The 21,800-nt window shown below is 39.1% G+C and overlaps 1 protein-coding gene across 1 annotated transcript in view; it reads right to left on the bottom strand.

Annotated features, from left to right (window-relative positions):
* The window catches only part of BAG2 (BAG cochaperone 2), a 38,534-nt gene extending 18,818 nt beyond the window's left edge, over positions 1 to 19,716 (bottom strand). Inside the window, exons 1-2 of the mRNA XM_069070684.1 lie at positions 19,582 to 19,716; positions 19,140 to 19,273 (exon numbers count right to left, since the gene is read on the bottom strand). Of these exons, the coding sequence (XP_068926785.1) occupies positions 19,140 to 19,273; positions 19,582 to 19,641 (194 nt within the window). The 5' untranslated portion in view covers positions 19,642 to 19,716. The remainder of the gene's footprint in view (positions 1 to 19,139; positions 19,274 to 19,581) is intronic.
* Positions 19,717 to 21,800: the final 2,084 nt, after the last annotated feature.

Genomic DNA, 21,800 nt, shown 5'->3' with positions numbered 1-21,800 from the left:
AATTAACACAAAGCTAGCCGTGTGACTTTGGGCAAGTCACTTAACCCCAATTGCCCTGCCTTCCCCCTCCAATAAGCAAAAAATAAGTAAATCCCCTATTTTGCAGATGAAAAAAATGAGATATTAAAAAATTAAAAGATTTGCCTCAGGTCACAAGCGAGTAAGTGGCAGAACAAGGATTCAAAGTCAGGTCTTGTGACTTCATGTTCAATGAATGCTCTTTACCCCACATCATATTCCTCTTTATTTCTTTTATAATTAAAGAATTGTAGAATGCTCAACATTTTTAAAATTTTCTCTATTTTTATTGTTTAAAACTCATACTGGTATACTCATCATGTAAATCATAAGCATATACATGTCTTAAATGAGGAAACAAGTGCAAAAAATAAGGTCACAAAATGACCAGCTGACTTTGGTGTCTTCCTATTCACTATTCATTTGTCTCCTTTGTTATTCACCAGCTGACTTTCTCACTAGTAATTCCATCTCTTATCTCCTGAAAAAGCCTACAGACTCAAAATTCCTTTGTCGACTTACATGTTTGATCTCAACAACACTAATTTCTCTGTTTGCTGAATCTAGGAGTCACTCACTGTTCTAGGGGCAGTTCTGCTACTAATAAGCAATGTGACTATGGGCAAGTCAGTTTGCTGCCTCGTGCCTCAGTATCCTTATTCATTAAACAGAAATAATGAAACTTGTCCAACTTATCTCAGAGCACTACTGTAAGGATCAAGTAAGATAATGTGCGTGAAAGTGCTCTAGAAAACATAAATGATCTATGTACACAAGGTATCATTAGACAGAGTAAATAAGAGCTAGGTTTACCTTGAAAGTTTTTTCTTAAAACTCCCACTTTCATCCTGTGCACATATTTACTGTTGTTGTTCAGTTGTGTCCCAGCTCTTCATGACCCATACCGTCCATAGGGTTTTCTTGGCAAAGATACTAGAATGGTCTGCCATTTCCTCCTCCAGTGGATCAAGTCAAACCAAAGTGTGCCCGGGGTCACAGAGTTAGTAAATATCTGAAGCTGGATTTAGACTCAGGTCTTCCTGACTCCAGGCCTAGCTTTCTATCCGCTGAGCCATCTAGCTGTGTCAAATATGATAAATAAGCATCTTGAATTTCTCTATCTGTAGGACCCTACTATAAAGCTCCCTATACCAACAAAAGGAAAATCTCTAATTTTGCTTTTTAGTTTTCTGGTCTGACTGAGCCAGCAAAGTATCAACTGTGTCAGCTATGTCCAGCATCTCCAATAGGACTTTTATTCAAGGTGCAGATTTGAGCCAAGGAAGTAGTCACTTTCCATTTGCCTGATTCAGGCCATTAATTGATCATGTTTAAGAGGAACAGGTGTATTTTTACTGTAATCACTCTGGGCACCTGAATTTCCAGTCACAGTGCAGATCGTTATGATACAGCAAGTGTTGTGGCAGTTTTGTTTTCTATGGATGGAGGTGAAATAAGCATATTTGAAGACAGTAGGGGAAGCAGCCAATAGACAAGGAGAAATTGAAAATAAGTAAGAGGCTGGGAATGATGAAAGGGGTAATCTGCTGGAGAAGATGGGATGGGATGAGGTCACTGCAATGCAGAAGTCTGCCCGCCTAGAGACGATGCCTATTGTGTACAGAACACTATTCTAGACAGTAGGGGAGACATAAATTTTAGAACTACATTATTCCTGACCTTGTGGAACACAGAGTCTGGTAAGGGAATAAGACACATATATAGACAACCATAATAGATAATAATACATCATAAGTGTAGTTGTGCCAAATTGCCAAATGACATTCGTGGAGGAAAGCTGACAGTGGGGAACAAGGGAGGATTTATGGATGTGGCAACATGACTTAGTAATAACTCATATGTCCCCAATAATATCCTCAATAATAATTAAGTGTAATTACTTTTATGTGTTCATGTTTGTGAATTAGATATATTTTATCCTTAAAACATCCAATTGTGCGTATGCAAATTAACATATACATGGTAAATATGAAAGTAAGCATGGTGTAATTTAGGCTAGAAGGCTGGCCTTGAAGTTAAGAAGACATGAGTTCTGTTTCTGACATATACCAGTTGTGTGTTCTTGTACAAGTCATTTAACTTAGTGGCTCATGAAAATGAGACTGGAAGTTACAGATGTATTGCCAATCTGCATCAGTGGCTGGAGTTTCCACACTAGGAATTCCAAATAAACCCACAATTAATTAAGCAATGTGCAGTTACTCTAATGAGATAATATTTGTAAAGTGCTTAGTACAATGCCTGGCAAATAGTAGGCACATAATAAATGCTGATTCCCTTACCTCTTCTCTGCTCAAATGCACTAATGAAACCATAGTCCCAGAACCTACTTAAATATCTTTCTACCTACCTATCAATCTGCTTTTCTTTCTTCCTTTATCTTTCCCTTCCTTCTTTCTTCCCATCCATATGTATCAAAAAATTAAATGTTTGCCTTTTATTTAGAACACAGCTTATAACTTAGCACCAGTTTCCCACAATCCTACACTTTTCATGTAAAATATTATTTGTACATTGACTCTTTAAGCCTGTAGTCCCAAATACCTGGTGATTCAGAAAATCACTTTTGAGTCAAAGCTAGTGCTTTTCTGTGACAAAAGAAGAGGAAGAGGAATGGGAAGACAAGAGATAGTCTATAATGAGGGTCACTGGCCACTAAACAATGTAAGTTATGGTGCTCAGCCCCTAGCCCAGTGCTTTGCACACAGGAGACAGTAAATGATGTTAATAAGATGCCATTCAAGTAGAAACAGAAATAAGTTAAGAAAAGCCATTGTAATTTATAGCATTACCCACATAGAATAACCCAAAATTATACAGACAAATAGATATTGTGTCTCCCACTTAGCACTCTGAATTTTACTAGTTCATTTGAATACTCCTCTCCCCCAAGGAATTCTGGACAGATGGCCGTCTGTTAACGTCACATTCGAAGACTTTAATTTATAGACAAGTAATAATACAGCATGTACTAAAAGTGGATGTTAAGTGTGGCAAGCCTGACGTAGTGGATACAGACCAGGAGTCAACATCAGAAAGACCTAAGTTCAAGTTTTGCCTCTGAAGTGTACTGGCCACGTAAGCCCTGAACAAACCCTAACGCACTATAAAATTACACGGTTCAGAACAGTTGCTGATCTGAAATTAGAGGTCTGGATGGAAAAAAAAGTGAATTTTTAAAGTTTCTGACAATTTCAAGGAAGATAAATATTGAACATACCCAGTCTATTACCTGATTTTATAAAGTTGTGGACATAAATTTTTAAGTTTTAATTGTAGTACTGAAAAGAAGGATGAAACAACTGTTCAGTTTTACAGTGGGGTACAAGCTGGGGCTCTGGCACACATGTTAGAACTCCATTAATCCTCTCAAGCAATCTTGCATTAGCTTTTAATGAGAAAAAGTTAAGTAGACATAAAGGAGAAAACAGGTTTTGTGAAGTCACATAGGCCAACAATAAGCCTCTGGTTAACTAAACAATGTAAGATTACTCAGATACACAGGTATGTCCTTTTTATACAGAACAGTTTGAGTCTCTGACGACAATCAGTTTCAATACTTTAGGATCACATATCATTTTCCATTCCAACTTCTCCAAACCAAAAATGGCATTAGACAGGCTTGATCATCCACTTTATTCACCAGACTTGGCTGGATGACTTTTGTTTCTCTCCAAAACTCAAATCCAACCTCAAAGGATGAAGCCTGTCCAAAACAAAGTGGCCCTGACTCTGAAGGCAATTCCAAAAGAGGAACTCCAAACTTGTTTGCAGTGAAGGCAGTACTGGAATGTGTGTCTGTGTGTGTGTGTGTGTGTGTTTTTTTTCTAAGTCAACTCCTTTAAAGTGGCAACACTCAGATGTTTATGTTCTGATATATATGTGTGCTTATTTTTTTCAAAGTTCTAACAGCACATCAGTATTTGGTAGATGTGTTAGCTTTTCCAAACTTTTTTCTTTCCTTTAAAACACTTAAATTTGTTATGAGAGATAGTCGACTGGTTGAGGGAAGGGAGGGGAATATACTGGGAGATGAATATGATCTAAAATTAAAATGTTAACTTAAAAAATAGCTAGAGTATTCTAAATACATCTAAATAAAACATGTTAAAAGAAAAAAACTTAGGGGCATTCTCCCTCAAAGTCCAGTGTGTGTGTGTATGTGTGTGTGCACACACGTGCACATATACTATGTGTACTGCATATATACACATGCATACACATGTGTGTACACGTGTGTGTGTGTAGTTCAACTACAACAATGACTTGTAGATTTAGAGCCAGAAGGGGCCTTGGAGGCCATCTAGCCCAATCTCTTCACTTTACACATGAAGAAACTGAGTCTCTGACAGGTTAGGTGATTTGCCTCAACTCACACAGATGATAATTGGCAGCTACTTTGATTCCAAATTCAGTGATCTTTCTACTACACTAGTCTCCTCCGATACTTATAAAATATAACCTATTTCTCTCAGAATCTTGTTTAATGGAAAAATTTAATTCAACAGAGGCAAAGGGTTGGAGGTCATAGGAAATGGAATGGCCCTTACATATCTCCTGATTCAACTCCTTCAGTTTTTACATGAGAAAATTAAGTTTCAGAAAGAAGAAACTGAAGCCAAAACAAGTGAGTTGTTCAAGGTGACCCTGGCAGAGCTGGGACTAGCAGACAGGCTTCAAGACTCTAGGTAGTATGCTCCTTCATTACCAAGGAACTTAAAGAAGTCATGTAGAGGGAGAGGCCAGAGACCAAATCCTGTCATTGGTTCATGTTTTTTGTTGACCTTATGCACATTAATTCTGCTATTAATATTGTCCCTTCATTATTTTTAGTGTTCTGCAGACTTCTGGAGAACTGACTAAATTTTTTTTTTTGTTAACTAAATAAAAGCATTGAGATATAAAATTAATTTCTGTAGACTCACTAAAAGTATCTTCTGGACAACTCTTCAACGCCCATTCTTCAAGTATTTACTCTTGCCTAATGCTGAGAAGTGGATAGGTGGAAGTGTATGGAGGGCAGAGAAAGTGATAAAGGAAAGTGGAAATCAAAAAAGAGGGAAGACATACCTCAGCAGAAAGGGGAACTTGGGAGGCAGGATGATAGCAGCCAACCAGCTGAAGCAACAGAGAAAGGAATTACGCCCAAAGTTCCTTTCGATTTCAATGCCAGAGCTGCTACATATAACCCTAGAGGGGAGATGCTACTGTAAATTCTCAAACTTCCATTTTTGACCTGAAGGTCCATGGTTGCCAAACATGGTCTTAGGAAAGGAAAATGGAACTCACCACCCTCCTCTTAGCAATGAAGTGCATAAATTGTCAGTCACTTTATCTGTTGTTTTTGCTTAGCTATTGGTTTTTTTGTTTGTTTTCTGATAGAAGAGAGTTCAAGGGTGGGGGTGGGTAGAAAGCACATCCAAAAATCATGGTGGTATAAAAACTAAAGATATCAAACATTAAAAACAAACAACAACTACAAAAAAATCCAGGGAAAATCAAAGTTTAAAATATGGCCTCAGCTCCTACTGTTAGTAGCTACTACTGGCCAAAGTTTCTTGTAGAAGTACAACCCTGGGTGAGGGGTATTGGCAGTGACCCTAATGCTAGTGTTGATGAAACTCCTGCCACTGTTCTGGGCACTTCCAGACAGTCCTGGGCAGCTCCTTCCTTGCCTCCAGCCGAGATTGTGCGCTCTACAGCAGTTCTGACTAAAATAGGAATTAGAGCCAAAAGGAGAATGGCCAGTTCCAGGCACCACCTGCCATGACATATGCCTCCCTTCTTCCCTCCCCCCAAAGGCTGCAAACAGTGGAACTTGGCAGGTGGAAACTAGTGAAGACAGAAAAGTGGATGGCATGTGCTAGCCTACCATTTAAAAGTTTTCTCTTCAAGGCAAAACAACAGGGGTATATGGAATGTGTGTGAGAAATACAGCCACCTTAGCCCAAAGTGTTTCAGCTCAAACCTTTTCCATCACTCTTTCTTATTATGTTCTATGGAGCTCAAACTTTGTAAACAACTCAAGAATCTGCTGTGAAAGAGTATAGTATGCTAGGAAAAAAACAATATGACAGCAAACAACTACTGACCTAGGAATCTAAGTGACTCACTTAGTCAGGAAGACCTAAGTTCAAATACTGCCTCAGTTCCTACTGTTAGTAGCTACTGGCTATGTTAACATACCAAATATGTTCATATAGCTACTAACTTTGTTACTCTAAGTAAGTCACATCTTCTTGGCTTCAATTTTATCATCTGCAAAATGGAGATATCACCTACCTCACAAGGTTGTTGTGAAAATTAAAATGGATAATATATGTAGAGTGATTTCCAAACTTTAAAGCTGTATGTATACATACATACATAATACAAAAACATATGTAGTGTGCACACACACATACACACACACACATATATATATACACACTATATATATATATTTTTACATTTATATCTAGCTAGGTAGAACAGCAGATAGGGTACTAGACTTGGAGTGGGGAAGACCTGAGCTCAAATCTTACCAACTGTGTGACCCTAGGCAAGTCATTTAACTTCTGTTTGCCTCAGTTTCCTTGTCTGTAAAATGGGGATAATAATAGCAGCTACTTCCCAGGGCTGTTGTAATATGCAAACAAGATAATAATTGTAAAGCCCTTACTTAGCACAGTTCCTGGAACATAATAAGTGCTATGTAAATGTTAGCTATTATATTCCCATACGTAGGTGGTTATTATTATCATGTCAAATGAAATGATTCAATAGCAATGGACAAGTGTTCAAAAGCTAATTTAAAATGCATTACCATTTCAATGAAGATATTAGCACAGGGGCTGGAACTCAGCAAGTGGTTAATAAATGCTTGTTGAATTGAAGAAAATGTGAGGTGTGTGAACTGGGCCATAGCAACAGTGGCAAATCTGAATGCACTGTCCCATTTGGAAATGCCAAAAATCCTCTCTGATCCCTATTACTCACATTTTTAGATTCTCCATAACCATAACTGGGATTCCATCAGCACAGAATTTCTGCAAAATTCCTGACCATGGGTTATAAAATTATAATGCATCTTATATTTAACTTTAAGAAAATTTTCCTCTCAAATAAAAACATGGAGTCTGGTTGGAATTAAAGTAGAAATTCATAGCTAGAAAATGCTATTCCTGAAAATTGGAACAGAAAAGAACAAACTTTATTAAAGAAAACATTTAAAGAGTCAGTCTAAAGAGAAAGGTTGTCATCACAATGAAAACCTATTAATAAAAAAGAAACCAAAATATTTATCAACACTTTTTAGCATGCCAAAAGCAGTGCTTATGACAATATAAGCTACAGTTCATAAAATACTTGACTTAATATTGCTTTCATGTTACATAAGGAAGAATTTTTTATATTAAAGAATATAAAAAACAGATGGTAGAACAGACTGATTATAGAACATTTGAGAACATTTTACACTTTTGAGTATAAACTATAATACTACAGTAGTCCTAAACTTACTGCAGAGTCTATATGAAACCTAATAATATCTATATAGAGCTGGGAAGAGCCTTGGAGGCTATGAAGTCCAACCCTCTCATTTTATGGATGAATCCCAAAGAGATTAAGTGGCTTGCACAGGGTTACACTGGTAATAAGTGGCTAAATCAGAATTCAAACTAGGATTCTCTGATTCCAGTTCCAACACATACCCTTGCCACTACACTATACTGCCTCCCTCTTCAATACTTTATTCAATGAGTCTGTGATTTCACTGACCTCCTCCATGTCAAACATTTGCCAAGTCCTGTTGTTTTAATAACTAAAGTATACATGACATACTTCTAAATTCACTCTGGAATATTAACATTTTCTTCAACATTTTCTTAAGTCTAGACAATCAACAAAACGATTAATGAAGCCCTGATTTCTAGCTTTCTAATTGCTGAGGTATAAATGGTCACATTAATAATTGGCTCTCTTATCATACCCCTGGTTTCTATCTCAAATATGCCCTCACCTCTTCTCTGTCACTGCCACCAGCCTGCTCTAGGCCTTCATCACCTCATGTCTGCATTATTGCAATGGTATAATGCCAAGCAAAGGCAACTTCCCAAGGTTCAAAATACCAGCATAGCTGCTCTCCATTTTATTCAGTGACAAATTAAGAACATAGAAAATCAAAATATAGCATAATTCAAAATACAGCATTCACCAAGTGTAATTCAATAATTTCCAAGTACTACTCCACCCCTGGACATTGCATTCATTTAGTCAATCACAAAGTCCCTCTTCTAAGTACTACTCCACCCCTAGGCAGTACATTCATTTAGTCAATCACAAAGCACAAAAAAGTCAAAAGTTTCCCACCCTTGGATCACAACTGAATAGGCCATCTACCCCAGAGTTCAACAAGCTTAAGCACAGCATTTAATACCCAAAGAGAGGTCTTTTCTTCATTTTGACCTGAGGCAAGTTCTCAGCAATCTTTGTTCCCAAGGAGACAAAGCTTAGCAAGGCCACAAGATACATTGCCAGTGTCCTCATTAATTTATTCTCTGTCTGCAGAACAGTCCTATATGAAACCTATATGAAACCCTGAAAACATTAGCAAAACCCTCTTCCAGGATTTCTGTAAACATACAACAAGAAAATCCTTCTTCAGGGTTTCTGAACCAACAGCAAGGTTCCAAGACCTCAGCAACAACAGGACTGTCCTTCACCAGTGGACGCAATTCATTCTCTGTCTGCAGATCAGTCTCTGGACCCCTGAACCAGCAGCAAGGTTCCAGAACCTCTGCAACAACAGGACTGTCTCTCACCAGTGGATGAATCTGGCAAAACAACATCAAAACAAAGTACCAGCAAAACAGCCATGTCTCCTCAGTCCTTGGCAGCTCTGGGTGGCAACTCTCAAAAGTCCTGGGCAGTTCGAACTGGCCCTCAGCAATCCTCTCTGTCTCTCTGCCTCCACGATGCTGCTTCCAAAAAGTTCTTCTGCCTCTCTCTGCTTGTGCCTCTCTAAATTCATGTCATCAGCTCCTCCCAGTTCAGCACTCTCTTTTCACGTCAACAAGTCCATCGCACAAGTGGGATTCACAAGCTCTGGGTTTTAACACTCAACCAAGCCAAAAACAGTAGATATTTAAATTCCATTACTATTACAAATGATCTGCTAGTTTGTCTCCATGCCCCAAGTCTCTCCCCATTCCAGACCATTCTCCACTCAGCTGTCAAATTAATCTTCCCAAAGTACAGGTCTGACCATGTCACTCCCATATTCAATCAACTCCAGTGGTTCCCTATTACTTCCAGGATCACATGTAAAATCCTCTGGTTTTTCAAGCCCTTCATAACTAAGACCCTGTTTCCCTTTCCAGTCTTCTTACACCTTACTCTCCTTCATATATCCCATGAGTGACACTGGTTAGTTTCTTTGCTGTTCCTCCTATACCATATTTTATCTCTCAATTCTTTCATTGGCTGTCACAATATGCATGGAATACCCACCTCCTTACCTCCCTCTTCCTGGCTTCCTTCAGGTCTTACCTACAAGAAGCCTTTTCCTAGCCGTAATGCCTTCCTATTAAACTTATCTCCAATTTGTTCTACATATATCTAATTTGTATGTAGTTAGCATGTTGTCTCACCTATTAGACTGTGAGCTCATTGGAAAACGAGACTGTATTTTGTCTTCATGTGTATGCCCAGCACTTAGCACAAAGGAGTCCACACCACAGAAAAGGTTAAGAACCCCTGACCTAGAGGAACATGTCCAGCATATTGGGTGGATTCTACATGGGCAAGAATCACAGGATGAGATGGCATAAATGGATTGCATGTGTACCAATGGAGGGAACCAATATCTGTCATGGGCCCCTTTGGCAATCTGATAAAGCCTATGGCCCTATCCTCAGAATAATGTTTTTAAATGCAAAGGAAACCAATTTTATTGAAATAAAGATATAATTTTTCTCATGGACCTCCTGAAATCTATCCACAGATTACCAGATTAAAAATTGTTGACCCATCTTTTATGGTAGAAAACAGCAGAAAAATCAGTTAATGAACACATACATTAAATGCCTACTACAGAATATGCCAAGCACTATGGTAGACAATGGGGAAAGTTCTTGTCCTCAGGGAGCTTCTATTCTATTGAGGGATAGAGTACACATACGCACATGCGTGCGATGGCACACACACGCACATATAAATGTATATATGTGTGTGTGTATGTATACATAATATATAATTTAAAATACTACTATGGCAGAAGTATCTGTAGATAGATAGATAAGATAGTAAAATACCATTTCCTTGACTTTGCCCAGAGCTAATCTTGTTCACAGTTCTTTTTTTTTTTTCTTGGATGGAATCAGGCACTGTGATAATCACTTATATGCTTTCAAATTCGCTCATTCACATTTTTATCATGCTTCAAAGTTAACCTAGCGCTTTCCATTTTTTTTTTTTTTGGAGGGCAATTGGGGTAAAGTAACTTGCCCAAGGTCACATGGATAGATTTTGTGTTAAGTGTCTGAGGCCACATTTGAACTCAGGTTCTCCTGACTCCAGGGCCAGTGCTCTACTCACTGTGCCACCTAGCTACCCCTATTAATACTTTCATCACAATGATACATACACTTTCATCACAATGAAGCTATGAAGTAAGGACCACAAGTATTACTATTCCCATTTTACAGATGAGCAAAGCTCAGAGAAATGAAATTAACTGCTCCTGATCAGAGCTAGGATTGGACCCCAATTTCCTGACTTTAGAGAAAGTGCTCTTTTGTACTACTCTGTTTCTAGTTGAATCTAACTTGGCTATTTATTTCCTTAATTTAGTGTATAGGGTCAAAACATCAAATTCTTTTTACACCTTACTTATTCCAGAGATCTAGCTCTTTTGACTTCATTCTCTAGAGTTTTCAGAAAGAAAACTAAAATTTGCAATATTCCTGAATTAATGGAAAATTCCTTGAAACAACTGATTAGGCATAGTGCTAATCAGCAGTTTTTTCTCAACTCAAGGACTAAATCAAGCATGGTTTGTATGCTAATTTTTTATGTTTCAATAATCATACCATGGTTTACATTGCTTAAATATTTGAATACAATGAATGATTAGTACTAATGATTCTCTTTTTAAAAAAGAACAAGATTTTTAGAATTGCAAAAAATGTTGGCACCTATTCTCTTAGTTAGAAAATAATGTAATCAAATAGCACACAGCTGACTCCACTCTGAATAGGCCTTATCCCTCCTAAAAGAATTAAAATAGCTTACTTTTTGAAGATATATAAATTTTCAGGCTATATATGAGAATTTATGTATGTACATGCATCTGTATATGTAACATAATATGTTCTAGAAGAATTAATGGACATTTTAAAATAAGTAAACTCTTCTTTTGCTGACAAGTTCAAGAGAAAGTACTTTAAATGTATTAGAAAGAGTTCCAGAACTGGGTTAGAACTCTAGCTCTGATACTCTTTTTTAGGATAGGGCCTGTAACTTAATTGGTGGAAGGAAGTCCTTTTACCAATGCAGACAGACCTGCTCTACAACTAACAGTCTTCTGTTGAGAGATTGTGACATGCCCAGGGTCACAGTCAATATTGATCAATCAACAAGCATATATCAATCATCCACCAGGTGGTAAATGCTGGAGATACAAAGATAAAAAGTAAAAGTCTCTAACCTGATACATATACATAGACAAATATGTCCATGTCATATATGTTTACATAGTAGAGATATGTCTTATATAGGTGTGTGTAGAAAATGTGTGCATATATACATAGACACAGATGCACACATGTGTGCACACACAAGAAACACATGTATATACCAGTCTTCTTGACTCAAGTCTCTCCCCACTCAAATCATCTACCACACAGGTAGCAAAGCAGTTTTCCTAAATTTCAGGTCTGACCAAGTCTTCCCCTACTCAATAAACTCTAGTGGCTCCCTATTACCTCTAGGATCAATTATAAACCTCTCTGACACTTAAAGACTTTCCCAATGACTCCCCCACTCTACCTTTCCATTCTCCTTATACATTAACCCTCTTCATGAACACTGCTGTCCTCTAAACCCACAGTGCACGCACCCTCATTTCCACTTCTTATAATTCCTAACTTCCTTCAAGGCTCAGTTCAAGCACCATCTTTTTACATGAAGTCATTTCTGGATTGCCCTCCCTACTCTGGTGCTCACTCCCTCCAAAATGATCAGGTCTCTACCAAAAAATCTTTTACGAAGCTAGAAAAAATAATAACAAATTCATCTGAAAGCAGAAAAGGTTCAGAATATAGAGGGAAATTAATGAAAATTAATGAAATACAAGGGAAGGTGGCCTAGCCATACCAGATCTGAAACTGTATTATAAAGCAGCAATCATCCAAACTACTTGGTACTAGCTAGGAAATAGTGGAATGGGTTAGGTACACAAGACACAGTAGCCAATAACTGCTGTGGGCTGCTCAGTATCCAGCAGTAAGCATGGCTGGAGATGTGAATAAGAAATGACCAGACCATGTGGGTTGTTCAAGGAAGAACTCTGATTCTTAGAACAAGGTTTTTATAGAGCAAATGAGACAAAGGAAAAGGATTCAAGTTTTCTTATCATCTTAGTCTGTCATATCCTGGAAGTTGCCCAGAATAGATAATTTGATAAGGCTTTTGTTATCTAGGTACCAAAAAGTCTTAGGAAAAAGTCAGTTAACTCCTTTCCTATGTACTCACATTACAAAAGATGCTCTGGAGAGCAGACTTCAAAGCTGAAGCCAAAGCCCTGGTCATCAAGGACATCGACATAGGAGCTGACCACCCAGGAGTCATCTGAATCAAATATTTTGACTCTCAAGAAATGACTATAATAATCTACTGTTTGATAAACCCAAAGACTCCAGCTTCTGGGACAAGAACTCTTATTTGACAAAAACTGCTTGGAAAACTGGAAAACAGTATGGCAGAAACTAGGCATAGACCAACACATTACACCATATACCAAGATAAGGTCAAAATGGGCACACAATTTAGAAATAAAGGGTGATAACACTATAAGCAAATTAAGAGAGCAAGGAATGGTTTACCTGTCGGATCTATGGAGAAGGGAAACAAGAGATAGAGAACAATATGAAATACAAAATGGATAATTTTGATTACATTAAATTAAAAAGTTTTTTGCACAAAGCCAATGCAACCAAAATCAGATGGGAAGCTGAAAGCTGGGAAACAATTTTTATAGCCAATGCCTTTGATAAAGGTCTCATTTCTAAAATATATAGAGGGGGGCGGCCAGGTAGCGCAGCGAGTAAGAGCACTGGCTCCAGTGTTGGGATGACCTGGAGATCGAAAACCAGGCTCAGACACTTAGCACCCACCCAGAAACACCTGGCTGTGTAACCTTGAGCAAGTTACTTAACCCCAATTGCTTAGGGGCGGCCAGGTGGCTCAGCGAGTAAGAGCACCGGCTCCAGTGTCGAGATGACCTGGAGATCGAATTCTGGGCTCACACACTCAGCACCACACCCAGAAATAACTGGCCATGTAGCCTTGAGCAAGTTACTTAACCCCGATTGCTTAAAATAAATAAATAAAATATATAGAGAACTGAATCAAATATATAAGAATACAAGTCATTCCCCAATTGATAAATGGACAAAGGATGTGAATAGGCAGTTTTCACATGAAGAAATTAAAGTTATATATAGTCATATGAAAAAATGCTCTAGGAGCGGCTAGGTGGCACAGTGAATAGAGCACCAGCCCTGGAGTCAGGAGGACCTGAGTTCAAATCTGGCCTCAGACACTTAACACAAAAAGTAGCCATGTGACCTTGGGCAAATCACTTAAACCCAATTGCCCTCCAAAAAGCAAAAAAGAAAGAAAGGAAAAATGCTCTAAATCACTCTTGATTAGAGAAATGCAAATTAAAACAACTCTGAGGTACCACATCACACCTATCAGATATGCCAACATGACAAAACAGGAAAATGATAAATGTTGGAGAAGATGTGAGAAAATTGGAACACTGATGCATTGTTGGTAGTGTTGTGAACTGATCCAACCATTCTGGAGAAAAATTTGGAGCTATGCCCAATGGGCTATAAAACTGTACATACCATTTGATCTAGCAATACCACCACTAGTTCTGTATCCCAGAGATCATAAAAAAGGGAAAAGGACCTACATGTACAAAAATATTTATAGCAGCTCTTTTTGTGGTAGCAAAGAATTGGAAATTGATAGGATGCCCATCATTTGAGGAATGGCTGAACAAGTTGTGGTATATGGATGTAATTGAATACTATTGTTCTAAGAAAGGGTGAGCAGGAGGATTTCAGAAAAACCAGGAAAGACTTAGATGAACTGATGCTAAGTGAAGTGAGCAGAACCAGAACATTGTACACAGTAACAGCAACATTGTGTGATGACCAACTTTGATAGACTTGGCTCTTCTCAGCAATGCAATGATCTAAGACAATTCCAACTCATAATGGAAAATGCTATCCACATCCAGAGAAAGAACTATGGAGTCTGAATGACGATTGAAGCATACTATTTTCTCTCTCTTTTTTTATTTTTTCCTTCTCGTGGTTTTACCCCTTTGTTCTAATTCTTCTTTCACAACATGACTAATGTGGAAACATGTTTAATATGATTGTACATGTATAGCCTATATCAGATTTCATTCTGTCTTGGGTAGGGGGAAGGGGAAAAATTTAGAACTCAAAATCTTATAAAAGTGAATGTTGAAAACTAAAAATAAATTAATTTTTAAAATGATCAAGTCTCTATTTTGTATATGCATATATAGAGGACAGCCTAAACAAAGCCAGAGTGATGTGAGATGGAATGTTGCGTGTGAAGGCCAGTTTGGTTAGACCACAGTGTTCATGAAGAAGGGTAATATGTATATAAGATGGTTGGAGAGGTAAAGTGGGAACAGATTGTGAAGGGTTTTACATGCCAAACAGAAGAATTTATACTTAATGCAATTTCAAACTATTAAAACTTTAGCTGTCTATATTAAATCACTTTGCTAACTGGGTGGAGGGATTTAGAGTGGGGAGGGATTTGAAGTGGAGGGCCGATGAGAAGGCTATTACAATAGTCGATGAGGCAAATGATGCCTGAACTAGGATGGTATCTGTAGGAGCATAGAGAGAAGGAGAATGTGGTGTAGAGGTAGGTCATCTTGACTGAGGCATGCTGCCTTTCTCTGTTGCCTACATAACCATGAGTATGTCACTTTATTTGTATCGGCCTTAGTTTCTTCTTTTGTGAGATGGGGGTAATAACACTTGTACTACCTAGTTTACAGAGCTGTTGGGAGGGAAGTTCTTTAAACTCAAAAGCACAATGAGTTGTTATTGTAATGCATGTGGTGGTAATATTCAGATTACACCCATTACATTATTATTAGTCATGAAATATGTCTCCTGAAAATTCCTTAACCACAATGTACATGAGACATTGGAAGAAACTTCTGAAATCATCCAGTCCATGCAAGTATCCAAGGGAAAATCAGTTTTTGAAATTGTCATACAATCTTAGCTATTAGTATTTTGAGTAGCTGGATAAGATTTTTGTTAGTGATGAAACCAGTTGCTGGTTAAGATAATTATTACAAAAACAGTTCAAATAGGAGGTTGTGAATATTTAATTAGGGCTTGTACCTTATAATAAAGAGTAAACCCTTTAATCTAGTCTATGAAGCTTCCAAAGGCTACAACAGCATATACAGGTTAGTACAGGATAGATTACATATAAGACCTTATGAGTAGACACTATAAGTAGGTTTTCATTATATAGGGAGCATCCACCCTGTTTTAAGAGTTAATTAAAACAATACTATTTATTTTTAAAAGTCTAAGTTTGGAGAGAATGACTCAGCATATGTAGGAACAGGGACATAGAAAGGATGAGTTTTCAGTAATGCTATTAAAAATACTCTTATCACCTTTTTCCTTTTTGAACATCTTTTGTTTCTCAGTCTAGAATAAAGGGCTATTAAAACTGTTGAAAGGGTATCCCTAACTTTTTGTCAAACAGGGGAGATGTCAGGGTTATTTGATACATGAGGATACATATAATCAGAGCAGTAAGTATCAGTCTTGGTGCTGAGGCAAACTGAACTTGGTTGTGTGTATGTGGACAGGGGGCAGGGTGTTTAGAGACCCTAGGACACTGCAAGGTCACTGAAAGAGAAGGCTGCCTGACCGGGAGGGGAGCATGGTGAGGCCAGGACTGGAAGCAGCACACCTGGAATGCCCACTGGGAAGCACAGCCATATGGCAACTGCCTGCTTGAACTAATTAATTGTTCTTGTTAATTAGGTGCTAAAGTCTATACCAATGAAGGACTGCAAGCATTGGCAACACACTCTAAATTTTAATATGAAGAAGTGGTGGTCTCAGTCTAGTTCTGCCCATTAGATAGAAAACAAGAAGACCAAGTTGGAGGAACTCTGGTTTTTTAATCTTCTTTAGTCAATTATCAGAATCAGGATTGCCTATTTTGTAGAACCCCCAGTGGAAAGCTGTTAACTAATCCTATATTAATTTTGTTAATTCTCTAATCTCTTAATTTTCAATTCCTCATGTGTTTCATCCTGAGCAAAGATGTAAAAAAAAGTAAAGACCTAGAAATAGTAATTCTGCTATTCCTATTTTTTGCTAATGCCATTAAAGTTGTGAACAGAAAATTGATTCCTCTCCCTTTCTGGTTCATTGCTACTTAGGTTAACAATGCCACAAGCCTCAGTTTTTAGGAGAATACATTCATTAATCCTATACATCTTTTTATAAATGAAAGCTTTATCCCTTGTACACTGCAGGCAGCTAGATGGTACAATGGATAGTGTTGAACTTTGGAGTTAGGAAGGAATAAATATTTACTGCATATCAGGTGCACAAGGTAGGTGCAGTTATAACCATTAAACCGTTTTACAGTTGAAGCAACTGAAGTGATTTGTCCAGGGTTACAAAAGTGTGTAGTGTCAGGACAAATTTGAATTCAGGTCTTCCTGACTGCAGGCCCAGCATTTCTATCCACTGTGCCACTCAGCTGCAAGAAGGAAGACCTGATTTCAAATCCTACCTCAGATACTAGTTATGTGACCCTGGGCAAGGTCAGTCTCACTTAGCCTCAGTTTCTTAATCTGTAAAAGGGATAATAATAGGACCTACTTTCAAGATAATTGTGAGAATCAAATAAGATAATGAATGCAAAGTGCTTTGCAAACCTTGAAAAATGCTATTCAAATGTTAGTTACTGTTGCTTTGAAAATAGCTTACATTTTTAGTACTTTAAGATCTGCCTAACATTTATGCATACTTTATCTTGTTTAATCATTAACTAAGTAAACATATATTAAAGGAATTTTAGTTTAACTATAACTGCTTACAATTAAAGTTTATGCCACAAAAACTTTTATTATTAGCTAAGTTTAAAATTTTCATACAAATCTATTCCTAATTAGAGAAGACTATAGTCATTAGAAAAGTAAACACACATATACACACATGCACATGCGAACCACAAACCCCTGTGAATAAACTTTCTACAATATCAGGCCAGAATGGTAGATTATGAATAAAATGTCCAAATAGTACAATGTGTTGCTACATTAGCATGAGAAAAGTAGCATTAATCTGTTTATTCTACAAAGCCTACCAGCTGTCATCCTTCCCTCCACTCATACTTACTAGTCTCAATGAAAGCTACTCCACATATTTTTTTGGATAACCTTCTATTTTGAGTGAATAAAACTTTAGCATATTTAGCATCTTTTCCTAAAAGCTACCTCTCTCCTCTAAATATGCAATTAAGAAGATAACCAATCTATAGGTTGTTAACAAAAGTTTTAGTGCAGTTCTAGGCTATTAAAAGATTAAAACTGCACCAAAACTTTTGGGACACTGTATCAGTGACTATGTAAACTCCACTAAAGAAGAAATAGCAGCAGCCAAGTTAATATAAAAGACATTAAAAGAACACTTCAGAATCAGATGCTGAAGCCTATAATCAGTCAGATGATGTCACAGAAGATTTTGCCATCTGCTTTTTTTCTAAATACCACATTCAGATGTCCAAAAGGATCATGGGAATGGGACTGCTAAAGTGGCCAAACCACCCAAAAGAATGCTCAGACAATGAAGTTACTCAGATTTTATCTGGCATAAGCATTCCCCAAGGCAGACAGCAGTGGCATACAGGATACAGGGTTGGTCTTGGAGTCCGGAAAATTTGGGTTTAAGTCCATAGACAAAAGTCATTTAACTCTCAGCGCCCCTCTTCTATATCTGAGTTGTATGTCTCCATGGGTGGGTGGGGGCAGCGGCGGTGGGAATATTTCCACACCTAGAGATCCCACTCATGAAAACATAGGTTTCGGTTCCTAACCAATCTCTGATTTCATGAACGTGGCGAAATAGCCTTAGTGAGTTGCATAAGGCTCTGAGGTTGGGGGTTTTTGTTAAGTCAGTCAGCAAGCATTTACTTACTAAACACTTATTTTGTACCAGGCACTGTGTTAAGCGCTGAGGATACACAAAATGGCCAAAAGAAAAAAATAAAAATACATGGTTCCTGCCCTAACGGAACACACATTCTAATGGAGGAGGTAACATGCACAAAGATTGTATATAAAAACGAATCCCCTGGTCGAATATGAATCAGAGACAGGACTTGAACCCAAGTCTTACTTCCTTGAAAGTTGGCTCTCTATTCACTACGCCACACCTCCTCGTAATAGATATGGACCCCCAAAGGGATGGCACCAACCAACCAAAGAGCAAAAAAGTGCCAGAGATGCTCCACTCCCGCCCCAACCCCGTCTCTTTCTCTTTTTCCTAAAAGCTACCTCTCTCCTCTAAATATGCAAGTGTCCTAGGAGAGGCTGCCTGGCCCCCCAGCTCCACCAACGCTCCGGCCCACACCCCTTACCCCAGCACGCAGTCCCCGCAACGGGCCACGAGGGAGACCTGCCTCAAGCTCCGGCCCTGGGAAGGCTCCCGGGTTCTGGGGCGGCCAGTGGGGAGCGTGCATGGGACAGGACTTGTCAGGACGTGAGGCTGGTTTCGCCTCCCCCCCGTCCGGCTCACCTGAGCTCCAGCTGGTCCAGGCTCTCGAGCAGGCGGCTGGAGCGGTCGGCCATGGAGGAGGAGCGACAGAACCTCCCCTCGTTGGCTTTCGCGTTGATCTTCGCCTGGGCCATGGGGCAGCTCGGCAGCGGTGGCTGCAGGGACAGCGGCGGGAGGAAGGAGGAGGAAGGGATTACGCGGCCGGGTGCGGTGGTGCCACCTCCCTCTTTTGATCCCTCCCTCCCTCCCTCCTTCCCCCCCGGGCAGCCGCGCGCTAGTGGCAGCTCCGGGCACCTCCTCCCTCTGACGCCTACAATGAGAGGCCGCGGGCGGGCGGACAGGACCTGCTGACAACATGGCCAAAGAAGGACACAGGCGCCCGCCTGCCTGTCGGTCTGCTCCGGCGCCCCCCGCCTGCTCCTCCTCCAGGAGAGCGCAGCCCCCCACCCCCACCAGCATTCACCTCCATACCCCCAGCCCCAGCAGCGGAGGTGACTGACTGCTGAGCTTTCTTCCCAGCCATCCCGGAGGGGTTCTGAGTCGGGGGTGGGGAGAGGGAGAGAGGAGCGAGCCTGCCTTGTCCCTGGGAAGGGCACCGGTGGGAGGCCTAGGGGCCAAGCCAGCCCTCTTTAGCCAAGGAGGTGGGAGGACGTGACAGCTGCCAAATTAGGACTGTCTCATTCCAGTGGGGATATCAGTTGGGTGAATTTAGGGGGAGGGGAGTTCGAGGGGGGCAGCTGCCTTATTCTCCTTGGAGTCACCCATAGAAGTAAGGAAAAGTCCATGGAAATCAGCTTCAGTGCTGTTTGGGGTTAAAGGGGAAAATTAATAGGGTTTTTTTTTTTAAACCAAAAATGTAAATAAGCCACTCAAAGCTATGTCATAAATGTAAGCATCTCGAAGAGTTCCCCGTGCTTCAAGGGTCTTCATGAAACTATCTCCTCAAAGGGAAGCTATCTAAGCCCGATCGGAAGTTTAAAGAGTTAAATAATTGTTTAGGATCCTTAAATGATCCCAGATCAATAAGGAAAAGATCATTTGATCTTATATTATTTGACTTAGGGGTGGGAAAAAGGTGTGAGGCGATGGGAGGGATAGAAAAAAGACCAAAAAGCATTTCCAAAGAGTACTGTATTGTATATTTTTCATTAGTTGCCCCCACTCTTTCTTCCTTCCCCCCCCCCCCATATTTGGAACCTCCACCTTCTCACCCTGTGCTTCCTGGCTTCCTTTACAACTCAGCTCAAATCCCCCGCCTACTGCAAGAGGCCTTTCTCAATCTCCACCATCCATCTGGAATGAAGCAAAAGTCCTGTATGTATCTTTCTTTGTATTCTCAGCGTTTATCACAGCGCCTAAAACAAATTATTATTGTTCAATCATGCCTGACTCTTCGTGATCTCATTTGGGGTTTTCTTGGCAAAGATACTTGAGTGGTTTGTTATTTCCTTCTCCAGCTCTTTAAAGATGAGGAACTGAGGCAAACGGTTAAGTGACTGGTTCAAGGTAACAACTAGTGAGTATCTGAGGCCATATTTGAACTCAGAAACTGGAGTCTTCCTGACTTCAGGTCAGCTGCTCTCCTAACTGCCCTGACTAGAAGGTTGTAAGCCCTTAATAAATGCTACAGACTTGATTGCAACTTACTTGCCACTGGAAATTATTCTGTTCTCTAATTCCCAGAGGTGAGCAATGGTGCCAAAATATCAGGAATGATTGACTGGGGCACTGAAAAGGGTGGGAGTGAAAAGAGGGAGGAAATATGAGAAACTCAGTAAGGTTACTTTATTCCCTGGTTTTGCAAACCTCCATACTGAGAATCTGCTTCAGTTCCATTCATTCTCATTGAAGTAATTTTAATTACTAATTCTTTCTAATAAGAAAATATGAATGAGTGCAATAGCTAACAGTTTAATGGAGATACTTTGTGACTTGTTTTGAATATTCAACAATGTCATGTTGTCTCAACAAAATTCAGACAGCCTTTACACTAGCTTTGCGTATAGTCCCTTCACTTTTTTCCCTTATTTATTATGAACTTAACCTTAAATATCAACAGAATCAATTAAAACATAGTTTTATAACTATGCTAAAAAAAAATGCCTTTCAAGAAACAAAATGTCCACACCAATTTGTATCTGTGGCCCTTCCAGTTTGGCTAATCCATGTATGCCTTTTGGAAGCAGCTGGTGGTCCAGTGAATGGGGAGCTCTGGCCTGGAGTCAGAATGGATCTGAATGGAAATCCAGCTTCAGATAATTACTAACTATACAACCCTGAGCAAGTCACTTACTCAGTTTGCTTCAGTTTTCTTTGCTGTAAAATGGGGATAATAATAGTACCTGCTTTGGAGTACTATTGTGAAGATCAAATGAGTTATTTGTAAAAGTGCTTAGCACAATGTTTGAGACACCATAAGCACCATATAAATGCCTATTTCTTTTCCTTCTTATTCCCCCTTATTCCTATCCCTTCCTATTTCTCTTTATACTTTTTTTGGTTACATATAATCTAAGTGTATATACTGTTTTTAACCTCCACATTATCTTATTTTTCCATATTTGATTCTTCAAACGTACTCATTTTAATTGCTTCACGATATTATCTTATATTGACATACCCATTTGTTAAATCATTTCCCCTTTGTTTGACATTTAGATTTTTGCCAGTTTTCAGTTATAA

The sequence above is a fragment of the Petaurus breviceps genome, unplaced genomic scaffold (assembly GCF_028583685.1).
Source record: "Petaurus breviceps papuanus isolate PSGF00001 unplaced genomic scaffold, PetGlider_PUasm1.0 90822, whole genome shotgun sequence".
Lineage (NCBI taxonomy): Eukaryota > Metazoa > Chordata > Mammalia > Diprotodontia > Petauridae > Petaurus > Petaurus breviceps.
Note: the sequence above shows the minus strand (reverse complement) of the source record. Positions and strands in the feature narration are given on the sequence as shown.